Raw genomic sequence first — 13,041 nt, 5'->3', positions numbered from 1 at the left:
TTTTTGTTCCTCTGACACAATAATCTCAAATAACCGGTCTTTGAGTTCACTGATTCTTTCCTGTTTGGTTAAGTATGTTGTCAACCCCCCCTAATGAATTTTTCAGCTCAGCTATTGTATTCTTCAGCTCTGGAATTTGTTTGGTTCTTTTTTTCCTTAATTACTTTATTTGAGAGAGAGAGCTAGCGAACACAAATCGTGGGGAGCAGTAGAGGGAGAGAGAAAATCCCAAGCAGGCTCCACACTCAGCACAGAGCCTGATGCAGGGCTTGATCTCACGACCCTGGGATCATGACCTGAGCTGAAATCAAGTCGGACACTTAACTGACTAAGCCACCCAGGAGCCACTGTTTGGTTCTTTTTCTGTAGTTTCTCTTTCTTGATATTCTCATTTTATTCATGTATTATTTTTCAGAGTTTTGTACAGACTGGCTTCCCATAGGGGAAAACCTTTAATAATCAGACTGGCTAGAGATTCTGGGATTTCTGAAAACTTTTTTAGTGGATGCAGTTTCTCTGAGCTTATGCTCTAATTCCCCAATTAGAGGTTTGCTAGTTTCTTTTTTCAGGCGTTCATATTCTCTTGCTCCCTCTGGTGCCTATTTGTGGTACTGCAGGTTCTCTGGTGTTAGAGCATGATGCCACCCCGCTCAGTGACATCCAAAAGTGTATGTTGTGCTCAGTGACAGCCAAAGTACTTTGTACTCAGTGGCATCAAAAGTATTTTGTTTCCCTACCAGTACCCCAAATCAAGTAAGATAAAAACCAGTTCCTTGGGCAGCCTTCAGAAAATCCAGACAATTGGATACATGGTTCATTCTTCCCCTGCCTTTCTTACCACCCTCCACCCCCCACCCCCGGGAAGAACTACCTGCGCTGAGCTCTGCTATAGGTATCTGGAGTTCTCATAAAGGTATTTTGGCCCATATTTTGTTGTTAAGTCGCTGTCTCTGTTGGGCAGTAAAGGCTGAGACTTCCTAGTCCACCATCTTGGTGACATCGCTGCCTCATCTCCTTATAATGTGGTATTTCACTGAATCTAAACTAGCATCAATTATTGGACATATTCCAGTTTGGGAGATGTTGAAATGTGGGGGTGGGGAATGACCAATGGCAATGTAAGACACCATCTGTAATAAGATATGCCACAGTCTTGTTATGGCAGATACTCACCTCTAAGTGTTAGGGTAAAAGGTTAAGTTGCTGTAAAAAAAAAAAGAAAGAAAGAAAGAGAGAGAGAGAGACTGAGAGAGAGACCCAACAAAGCAATGGCTTGGAGTACAGAAAAATATGTTTCTCATTAATAGTTGTGAAGCGTCCAGGCATGTGAGCGGGACAGCACTGCTGCATGCCAAGTTCAAGAACACACTTCCTTTCATCCTGTTGCCCTGCCACCCACTAGGACATAATTATAATTATACTAAAAAATTGTTTATTGTTTACCTACAAAATTCAAATTTAATTGGGTGTCCTGTGTTTTATCTGGCAAATTGACACTAGGGCACTACATTGTCTGCAACTGTCAGAGCTGGGTTCCCGCAGGTTACAACGAGTGAAAGGGAGGAAGAAAATGAGGGGAAGACATGTCTGCTTTCCTGAGGGCTAAGCACAGAAATGTCACATACCATTTCTGCTCATCTTCCAATGACAAGAACTTACGTTATATGACTATACCTAACTGCAAAGGAGGCTGGGAAATGTTGGTTAGCTCAGTGCTGCAACAAAATCAGAGAACAGATTTTGGAGGATGACCAGCGGTCCTCAGCAAAAGAACCTTCTGTGTGATTTATTTCTTCTTTCCTTATCTGTATGTTTGCTCTACATCGTAGGGGCTTTTCTTGATGTTCTCTTCCGAGTGCTCTCTTGAGTATCTTATTTTAGCTGTCATATGTTTACTTTCCAAAAGCTACTTCCTATTTTCCAACTGTTCCTTTCCACTAGCAACCTTTCTTGTTTTATGGAGGTAGTATCTTCCCAGATCTTCCTGGGGATATAATTAGAATTTTTAAAGATTCTGCTGCTCCATTATAACTTTCTGTTGTCTGGAGTCACTTATTCTATTTACCTTGTCTCTCTCTTTTATGCTTCTAGCTGTCTTCTTAACTCTGGTGTTCCCCATTGACTGTTTATGGAATAACAGACCAAGTTGATTCATCTCAGTAATTGAGTTGGTTCCCTCTGTTGCTGTGTATTTCCTCTGTTGCTGTATGTTTCCCTGAAAGGTCACCCTCTTGAACAGGAAAGCTGAGTGGAGTCTTCTGGAAGGCTTTTCTGTAGTGTGAGTGGACGGGTCATTGTTGGGGGATGAGGTGGGAAGAGGGTTTGTAAATGTCACGATGACAAAAGTTTTATTCTGGGGTATCAATGCTATACTAACCATACCAGATTTCTCGAGATTTATTGAATTTCTATAGAATGAGCCTTCTGGGGTCCTGCTGTTTTGTGTTTTATTTTTGTCTGGAGGTAAGCATCAGTTACTCTCCACTCTGGAGACAAGAGTAAGCTGACTGGTGCAGCTGCAGACAGACCTTCTACAAATTCTGCAGTTTTTAGACCCACTTTTCATGTCTGTCATCAGTCTGTCACCTGCCAGCCATGAACTCGGAGCCTCTCTGTGGTTTTGCCAGGAAGACTGGCTCTCACTTCCATCGCCTGAATTCTGGGCTGTGGCCTCCTCCACTCTGCTGAGTCATCAGTGTGTGTCATCTAGTTTTAGAAATTGCTGGAGTCTCCGCACCTGCCACCCCTCTTCCCTGCCATTTTCTTTGCTGTTATGTTTCGATTCCTTTTATGTTATTTTAGTGAGTCTCAGAAGGAAAGGGAAACAATCACTTTTGCTCAGACTAGGGTCTTAAACCTTTAATACGCTTACATACTTCGTGACTCTCCAAAGGTATTTATTGGTTTATTTTTACAACTGCTTTATGAGGTATGTTGTTAAATGGTGAGGCCTTTGTTCTGCTGAGCTCCTTGATGTGTTTGTGTATGCAAACTGGCATCAGAAGCTGAGGAAAACCAAACAGCTTTTTATAATAGAGTAAAAAGATGGGGCACCTGGGTGGCTCAGTCGATTAAAGTGCCCAACTCTTGGTTTCGACTCAGGTCATGATCTCAGCGTCCTGAGATCAAGCTCCATGTTGGTCTAAAGCATGGAGTCTGCTTGAGATTCTTTCCCCTCCTGTCTCCCTTCCCCTCTGCTCCTTCCCCTGCTCTCTCTCTCTCTCTCCAATAAATAAATAAATAAATAAAATCTTTATAATAGACTAAAAGAATCTGCAGTTTCCAGGGCAGTTGGGAGAGGATGGGGGCAGCAATAGGAGGGAAGAGAGGAAGCTAGGTATATGCCATGATGGGAGCCCCTCCCCAAGACTTCCAGTCTCTCAAAATGATTCTAAACTTACAGAATGCTTGGTATGGCAGAATTTCTTGGGGAAGCCAATGAAGATGCTTAGTTCTGTGACAGGGCTGACAGGGACAAAACAGCGGCTTGTACACTCCTAGGAACCTCAGGCAAGAGGAGACCATGAGAGTATGAATCTCGGGGATCTGCAGAAATTGTTTGGAAGGTTTGGACTTTTCCATTCTGTGGAACTGGCAAAGCTCTGAGGCAAACATACAGAGTTCTCTGTGGGTCAGGAGGGCCCCAACCAGTGCTTGGCGTATTTCCAACTTACCTAATCCCCCTTTAGTTCATCCTCCACACTAGCCTGAATGATCATGCCATTCCCCGGCTTGAAAATTCTGTTGTCTACAGTCCAAAATTCTTTACCCTGGCATCCAACACCCTTCACAATCTGGTCCCTGACTACCTACCAGCTTCATCTCCTCCTCACAGGACACTGATTACATCAAGTGTTTCAGTGTTCCTTAAAACACCAAGCCTTCCCTCCCATCTGAAATAATCTTCTTCTTCTTTGCCTACTAAGCACCTACTCACTCAAGACCAGGCTCAGTCGTCGTCTCACCTTCTCCTTCCCTGCAAAGAGTTAGCCATTCCCAGCTGTGTTCTTCCAACACCCGGTTCTGAGGAGTTTGTCTTCTTCAGAGTGTCCTGCAGGAAGGACTGTCTTATTCAGTTTTGGACCCCAGTGTCCAGTACAGGCCAGTTTAGGGCCCTCCCCTGGGCTCCCTGAGCACCCTGGGTACAACCGTAATGACACCTATCATCCTGCACTGCGCCTCTGGGTTTGCGTGCCAATCTCCTGCCCTAAGAAGATGAAGAGAATGAAAGAGGAAATTAGGGAGGTTAACAAAAAAGGAAGTCAGAGAGTGACTAAGTGGACTAGTCGGGACTCAAAGGTCTGGACCAACATAGAAACCCTAGCCTATGAACTTGGATCAAAAAGGGGCAAGTCAGATGGGCCAGCAAGTCATGTCCCGAGATCAAACAAGTCCCTAGTACATTGGTCCTGGGTCTTCCTGGCAGCAGAGACTCCCAGAAAGTCACAGCAATTGTCACTAAGGCTCCAGGTCTGGAAGGATAATATCAAGCTCCCCAGAGAGGGGACTAGTAGGCCTAACTTGGTATTGGGTATAATGAAGATTGTGGCCTTGGAGTCCCACATACCCGATTTGAATCCCAGCTTAACCATTGGGTTAGGTCACTGAACCTCTCAGATTTGTCTTCTCTCAAAAATGGGGACACTACCACCTTACAGGATAATCATGGAGTTCAGAGATAATAGATGCATGAGAACTGGTGCTCAGTGGTGTCTGATGGCAACTTTAACTATTAGGGAGTGTGCCAATTCATACAGGCAAGTTTGGGTCACTATATGTTTAAAATATCTGTATGCAGTTTTTCAAGGAGCAGGAAAATGTGTATGTATAAAAGTGCTTTGTAGAATCCAGAAACATTAATTCAAAGGGATACAGGCACCCCTATGTTTATAGCAGCATTATCTACAATAGCCAAATTATGGAAACAGCCCACGTGCCCATCAATTGATGAATGGATAAAGATGTGGTGTATATATACAATGGAATATTATTCAGCCATAAAAAAGAACGAAATCTTGCCATATGCAACAACATGGATGGAGCTAGAGAGTATAACGCTAAGGGAAATAAGTCAGTCGGAGAAAGACAAATACCACGATTTCACTCATATGTGGAATTTAAGAAACAAAACAGACGAGCAAAGGGGAAAGAAAAGAGAGAGGCAAAGCAAGAAAGAGACTCTTAACTACAGACAACAAACCGGAGGGGAGGTGGCGGGGTGGGGGGTGGATGAAACAGGTTAAGGAGATTAAGGAGTGCACTTGTGATGAGCACCGGGTCATTAAAATAAAAGCTTTTTTAAAAAGTGCTTTGTAAACTGCAGTGTCCTACTATGTCAAGGAATTGTTTGGGAAGTCTTTGATAGCTGGAAAAAATACAGGCTTTGGATTTAGGCAGAAATAGGTTCAGTTCCTGACCCTGCCATTTACTTGCCAAGTAATCTCGGGTAAGTCGCTTTCTGTCAGCCTGTTTCTCCAACTGTCCTGTGGGGGTAATTCTTACTTCCCGGCTTACGTGAGAATGCAACATGATGTGTATGAAGCTCCTAGCACATCCCTCCCTGGGTGGGTGGCAGGATCCCATATGATAGGTTAGGTTATGGGTGGTGTCAGAATCATATTCTGGCAATTAGCTACAATGAAGAAGGCCCCTCACTCTGGAAGAGCACAACCTGATTGGCAAGAGATGTAGAGAAGGGTCTTCTGTATTTGTAGGGAGGAAATCTGGGTGAACATTAAACTGCCCGGCGGAAAACACTGAAACCTGCACGTGCAGCCAGGCCTAAACCAGGAGGGCAGGAAGCTGGAAGGACCCCTGCCAAGCTGTCCCAGCCCTGGGCACTAAATTATTGCCACTAAAGGCAAAGACTCCCATTATGGGTTCGTCCCAGCCCTCACCCCCTACTCCCTGACACGATCATTTTTCCAAAGCACAAGTGTCAATCAGGAATCTAAACGAGAAAAGCTTCTCACACGCGGCACTGACTTCCCACGGAGCAAATGGTCCAGGGCCACATCCAGAGGCCATCCCAGCTCCCACTTCCAGGGACTCACTTGGTCCCAGGCCAGCCCCTAAGTGGCTCCCCCTTCCGAAGCCACTGGGTGCAAGCAATGGGAAGAGCATCAGCTCAGAATCGAGGGAGGCCCAAGTGTGAACTCTGGCTCCACCACACCCCTGCTGCGTGACTTGACTTCTCACTGTGTCCTCTGATTCCCTTGAGGGCTGCTGTGCCCGCTCACGGAGACAAAGATGTCAATGACACCTGTAGAATCTAGAGCAGATGTGGATGCTCGGTTAGTGTCCCTTCCTTTCCTCTTGTCTTCCTCCTCAAAGGCCCCAGAGACTCAGCCTGCTTTCCTCTGCTTTTCAGAGCAGCCACCCATTCTCCTTCCTGGGATTCAGCCCCCTTCCAGAGAGGCTGCAGGGCGACCAGCTCCCCAGCTCCCACTTCCTTGATGCCCCAAATAAGTACACAGGTCCTTTTCATTGAAGGGTTTTACTGCTAATCACTCTGGGAACAGATGCGGGGGGGGGGGAACAAGTCACAAACATGGGGACTGTGAAGGTCCCTGGATCGTGGCTCCCTGAGGGCTTCCCTTTCGTTCCTAAGGCAGGACCAGACCTCTTCTCCAGGCCAAGGAGGCCCCTTCCATTGGGAAGGCCGCTCCTCCCAGCACAGGCAGGGCACAGCAGATGGGAACCGACGGCCCCCACAGTATGCCCTAAGCAGTTCATATACGATTTGGAGGACCTTCAGACAGTGATGCCCACCTCACAGGTACTTCCTCAAAGGCCAGGGGATGGTGGCCCTAATGACACGAGCATGTGCTAAGCCTACCCTACTTCTGCTTCATCCCAAGGACATGAAGCCAAGACTGGATCCCCCAAACTTTCCAAGGCAAGAAATTGGCCTGGAAAGCAGCAAGGATTTTTACTCGAGTCCCTTCTCGGGACTTCCCGGAGATCCTGGCTTCAGAGGCAACAGGAAACCATCCTCCCAAGTGGGATGAGGGGCTTGAGGTCGAGGGGGCGGCAGCAGATCCTACAGATGTTCCTACGCTAGGCTGGGTATCTCCGCTTCTGTCCCTCATTGTCCTTCAGCTGGAGTCTTTCCCAGCCTGCTCTCCCATGTGCGTTTTCTGGTGGCGGATGAGGTTTGAGCTCCGGGAGAAGTGTTTCCCGCACAGAGTGCACCAGTAGGGCTTCTCCCCTCTGTGGGTCCTCTGGTGTGCTCCAAAGTTGGAGATGTCGCTGAAGGTCCGCCCGCACTCGGCGCACTCGTAGGGCCTCTCGCCTGTGTGCGTGCGGTGGTGCACACCGAAGCTGGAGCTGTTGCTGAAGCTCTTCCCGCACTCACAGCAGATGTAGGGCGCGGGCTCCAGGTGGGTCCGGCGGTGCACGGCCAGCGTGGCGCTCTGGCTGAAGCTCTTGCCACAGATGTCACAGCGGTACGGCCGCTTGCCCAGGTGGTCTTGCTGGTGTGTGGTGAGGTCCGAGCGCCGCCGAAAGCTCTCCTGACACTTGGGACATTTGTAGTGCTTCTCTTCCAGGTGGATCCGCTCGTGCCGGATGCGGTTGGAGCTTCTCGAGAAGCTCTTGCCGCATTCCGAGCACTTGTAAGGCTTCTCGCCGGTGTGGATGCGCTGGTGTGTTCTCAGGTTGGAGGTGTTATTGAAGGTTTTCCCACACTGGGCACAGATGAAGGGCTTCTCGTCGGTCTCGGGCCTCGGGTGAGCCACGGGGCCCCCGGGCTCTCCAGCGGGGACAGTGACTTTCTGCCATGGCTTTTTGGGATGGATCTCTTGCGGACCCTCTTTTGGGCTCTCTTGCCCGTGCTCTTTCTCCCCATCTGGGATCTGAAAACCCTCTGAGTCATCCGCTCTCCAGGGCTTCCCCCATTCCCCTTCCTCGGGCAGGTGCTGCTCTGGACTCTGCTCCTTCTCACTGCCCATTTCTGAACCCTGAGAATGACACAAATGGCCAACATCTTTATTCCTGGGGTCAGGCTCGACCACAGGGAACCCTGGTTCTGGCCGAAGGGGCGTACACCTTCCCCATGCAACCATCCATCAGAAATAACCTTAACTAACGGGAATACTTAGAGAGAATGCCTTTACTTAACAACTCTCAAGTGACCAACTGCCACAGATATTTAAAGGTACCCATGGGAGTGAAAAGAAGGCATCACTCTTGTCCACTCCCAACAGCTGGTTGTGCCATGTGAATAATGTCACTCTTCTTAATGCCACTAAGCAATGACAGCTAGACCCTAATCCGTGTGCAGGTGAAGGAGCTTCCAGTTGGGGACGATTCCATTTCCCTGCCTAACTCCAAGCTAACGGAAACTCCTTTCGCGTTTAATCTCTTTTGAAAAAGCTTCCTTAAAAGTATCCATTTGCCTGCTTTCAAAATGAACAGAACCTCTCATTCTGGAGGCTCTGCCAGTTGTTTAAAGGCCCAGCCGTGAATTCTCTTAAATGTTCCAACAGCCTTCCCTTCCCCAGACCAGGGCCTGGCCTAGCGACTAAGGGTGAACGTCGGGGCCCTCTGAGACCTACCGCAGGGCCTGGCCTATGTGACTGGTCAATGCCCACTTCCACTCTCCAATACCACAGACACCATGTCACACACACACACGCACACACACTCACACCAAACACACAGCTGTACTCACATACCACAGTCACACATACATAGCCACACACAGACACAGACACGCATGACACACACTCGCACACACCTATAACCACACACAGCCACACACACCACATACAAACACACGGCCCTCCCAAACATATAGCCACGTACGTAGCTACACAATCACACACACAGCCGTATTCGCACCCCACACAAAATCACACACACATACACAGCCCCCACACACTCACATGCCCCTACAGAGACACACAGACACAAACCACACTCTCTCCCACGCACACAGCTACACATACACACTGCCAACTTAGGCAAACATCGACAAATGCTCACTGGGCTACACAGACTCTGAATTCCTACAGCCCGGGACAGGCAACGAGGGGACAAGTACTTCTGCCGAGTGTGGTGCTTCCTCTGGGCCCTAAAGCACTAGTGGCACTTCGGAAGGCCCAGCGGGCTGGTGCAGACACCGTGCAGTGACACGAGCAAGGGACGAGGGGCGGAAGCACAGGCTGTGACAGGACAGTGGGGGGAGAAAATGACAGAATTCCTTCAAGTCAGCAAGTGTCTCTGAACACACAACAGCAGTCATGGAAGGGACACTGACTCCATTTAGGGCTGGATCCCGACGGTGACACACACTGCAGAACTGTGCAAATTATTCAAGCCCTCTGAGCCTCAACTTCCACATCGCTAACACCATGACACCCGCCTATACTGCAGAACCCCGGCGGGGGGATGCCTCCAGTGTGCTCAGGGTGCTGTGTGGCGGGCACGAGTGACGCCACAATGACAGCTACCACGACCATGGTGGAGGACACTGTATCCCAGCCCGGCACAGATTACAAGAGTGAAATAAGATTCCTTATGTGATCTTGTTAGGAAAGAAAAAAAAATTTTTAATTAAAAAAACAGTACAAGAGGGGGCGCCTGGGTGGCACAGCGGTTAAGCGTCTGCCTCCCGCTCAGGGTGTGATCCTGGCGTTATGGGATCGAGCCCCACATCAGGCTCCTCCGCTATGAGCCTGCTTCTTCCTCTCCCACTCCCCCTGCCTGTGTTCCCTCTCTCGCTGGCTGTCTCTCTCTGTGTCAAATAAATAAATAATATCTTTAAAAAAAAATAAAATAAAAAAATAAAAAACAGTACAAGAAAAAAAATGGTATGAGGTTCTATATAATCTAAAAAGTGAGATACAGACAGAGCCTCAAATCTTCGAGTGGAGGCCAGTAAATTTTTCTGGAAAGAGCCAGACAGTAAATATTTAGTAAATATTTGGGACCATAGGATCTCTGTTGCAACCAGTCAACTCTGCTCTCGTATCATAAAAGCAGCCACAGATAATACATAAAGGAACAAGCGTGGCTGTGTTCCAATAAAACTTTATTTAAGACAAAGAGAGGTGAACTACAGTTTACCAATCCCTGTTAGAGAGTGTTTCTTGAAGAATCTAGTTAAGAGATGTGAAGGAGGCTTGTTTCACTCTCAAAAATGCAAGTAAACATTAGAAACAATTTATTCCCTGATACTTACTGTTTCCTGACAATCCTTTTAAAAATCACAACCCCATTCCCACACTCCCAGTCCCCATACCCCACAGCACTTCTCACCTGCTAACATTCTATTTATTTCTTATGTCTCTTACGTAGTGTCTGCCTCCCCTGCTAAAACTAAGTCCCACGAGGGGCAGGGTCTTTGTTCTCTAGTGTAACCCAAACTCCTCAAGTAGTGACAGTCACATAGCGTAGATCCTTAATCAAGTCGTGGAAGGAGCTGAGTGAAGGCCGGGCCTGCGTCCAGAACCCATGTCATGCTTACGTGTGTCTGTCTCACCCACCGTTCCCCAGGAATCTGCCTACTCTTCCACCTTCACACACCCATAGAAGCTTGTGCACTCTTGCTTTTATACTGATTTGCAATGATCTTTTAACATATCTGTTTCCACTAGCAGGTTATAAGCAATTTGAGGGCAGAGACTGGGTCATTTTGGCAATCTCTCCCCAGCATGAGGCACTGCTCAAATGTTTTCTGAATGTATGAGTCAATGGATATGATCCGAATTCAGTCCCCAGCCCTGCCCACCCCACCTAGGACTCCAGTTCCTCCCTCCATGCAGGGGGCTACCTGGCCCCCACGCACATCCAATCCTCTATTCTAAGAACCTGCAATAGACCAGGCTGTGCTTCTACTCAGGACTGAAGGCTGGATCAAAATAAGAGCAAAAAGATTTAGGACTATGGTTACTACCCTCGGTTGATGGCACAGCACAGGGAAATAGGCCATGAACTCCAGAAACTGGCATGCAGTGCAGAGGGTTCAGTTCTGGGGGGTCAGGAACTGTGCCATAGTCACCTGTGTATCCACTCCTCAATGCCTCGCACAGCAGCTGGCATACCATACAGGAACTGACAATAATAAACATTTCTGAAGCTCATACTAAGTGCTAAGCCCTGGACTGAACACTATATGCAAATCATGTCATTTCATTTTCACAGCTTGTTTTAGAGATGAGGAAACTGAGGCTCAGAGAAACTGTAACTTGCCCCAGGGCACACAGCAAGTGAGTGGCAGAGCTGGGACCTATGCCCTCCACTCCAAAGCCAGTGCTTTCAGGCACGACACTAGTACTGGAGAGAAGGAGGGAGGAAAACAGGGAAGGAGGGGGGAAGGGAGATGGGAGCCTGGGGGGCAGGGGCAGCAGGAAGGGAAGGACGAAGGCATAAGAACAGTGCCCAAGGGAGTTCAGATGACACAGGCCTGTCTCCCTGAAGAGATCAGGGAGCATGGAAAAGGCGGTATCTGAGTTAGGACTTGCAAGATGGGTGAGCAAGATTGGAACTTGGAGAGATGGGGAGCCTACTATGTACCTAGAACACAGTGGCAGGTCAAGTACAGATGCACATTGGAAAGATTTGGGAGAGAAGGGCCCATCCGGCTTGCCTTCCCATGAGGCTCAGAGGTACAGGACCCAGGGTGGAAGGGACTGGGGCAGTGGAGAAGCGGCCAGGGCTAAGAAGGAAGAGCCAAGAAGATAGGGCTGGTGATCACGGATGCTGAAGGTCAAGGGCCTGGGTTAAAGTGAAGAGGCCAACCTGAAAAGTCGTATGAAGAGCCAAAGTTCGGGGTCTTTAGGGTCAAGTCAAGGGGTAGGGGTGGGGGCTGATGCGGAGAGAGGAGCTTAAAAAGACCAGGGACAAGGTGTTGAAGAACAGGGAACTCTACCGGGTGGCTGCATAACGGGTCAGACAAGAGGGGGGCCAAAGGGGTCAGAGGGTCCGGGGGAGAGGGGCAGGGGAGAGGAGGCACAGGCTGCAATCAAAGGTGTCAGGAGACCGGGGCCCGAGAGGCTGGGTTGTGAGCAGCGGGGAGAAGCCTATGGCGAAGTCGAGGATACGCGCGTCCTAGAGCATAGGTCTGGGTTTTGAGAAGCCGGACGGCCTGGGAGGGCGGGGTGGGAGAGGGGGAGGGGCTGGCCCCCAAAGTGTGGTCGGCGCTGGGGGTGCTGGACTGAAAGGCCAACAGGAGGGCCTGTGGGGAGGGGCTGGGGCAGCCGCCCGGCCGCGCGGGCCAGGGGTCGGGGCGAGGGGACCACCGGGTCTCATTTGCTCCCCACCGGGTCCAAGGAGCAAAGCCACGGCCTCTAACTCCCCGGAGGAAGGGAGGGGGCCGTGCTCAGAGTTACCCGCGAAGCCGCGTCCGCCTCCCCCCGCGACCTCGGGCCCAACCCGGACCCACCTCGCTCCCGCCGCTCCGTCAGGGACAGCACCGCCTCGGTGGGCCGCGGGAGGAGCCGGAGCCGGAACCCAGAGAGGACCCGCCCTACCTCTCCAGGATTGGGTCCTAAGGGAGACCCTTCCTTCCCACTGGCTGTACTGGCTGTCACAACGGAAGAAACCCAGGCTGGTTCGCCAATAAGCTTTGGCCTCGTGCAAGGCCTGCTGGGAGTTGTAGTCCTGAGGAAGCGCATAGATTCCGAGAAGGAATTTGCGAAGTTTAGAACTGAGCGGCGGAGACTGAGTTCCCTTCCAAGGTCCTCGGATTTCCTTCCACGTTCACGCATTAAAAGCCCAACGTGCGGGGGCCACCGGTGTGGCCAGTAGTAGAATACGTAGAGCTAACCTGCACGACCTCCAAGGGATCGTAAACTCAGTTTCTTCTTTGCTTTGAGTTGGTGGCATTTGACGGTCCTGTAGATATCCCGTGAAGTCTTGAGTCCCGCGCTTTACTCGAGGTTTGTAATTTAAAGTTAAAGGATTGTAGAACTAGAAGGGAGATTAAAGATCAACTAACCCAATTCGTTTGCCAGAGAATCTAAACGTTCCCTGTATGAGGAGCTGCCCCTGGGTCTCCCAACGCTCCTGCACAGGGATTTTCCGGGTCCTACCCGG

At 49.4% G+C, this 13,041-nt stretch overlaps 1 protein-coding gene across 1 annotated transcript; it reads right to left on the bottom strand.

The window, feature by feature from the left end:
- Nucleotides 1–6,480: 6,480 nt before the first annotated feature.
- On the bottom strand, nt 6,481–12,472 carry ZNF691 (zinc finger protein 691). Its single transcript, XM_045799797.2, has 2 exons — nt 12,389–12,472; nt 6,481–7,961 (listed from the first exon to the last, which is right to left on the bottom strand). Exon 2 carries the CDS (start codon nt 7,950–7,952, stop codon nt 7,098–7,100), a length of 855 nt encoding a protein of 284 aa, XP_045655753.1. The 5' UTR covers nt 7,953–7,961; nt 12,389–12,472; the 3' UTR covers nt 6,481–7,097.
- Between the last annotated feature and the right edge of the window lie 569 nt (nt 12,473–13,041).

Source organism: Ursus americanus, chromosome 12, assembly GCF_024610735.1.
Source record: "Ursus americanus isolate L20-20 chromosome 12, mUrsAme1.1.p, whole genome shotgun sequence".
In the NCBI taxonomy this organism is placed as follows: Eukaryota; Metazoa; Chordata; class Mammalia; order Carnivora; family Ursidae; genus Ursus; species Ursus americanus.
Note: the sequence above shows the minus strand (reverse complement) of the source record. Positions and strands in the feature narration are given on the sequence as shown.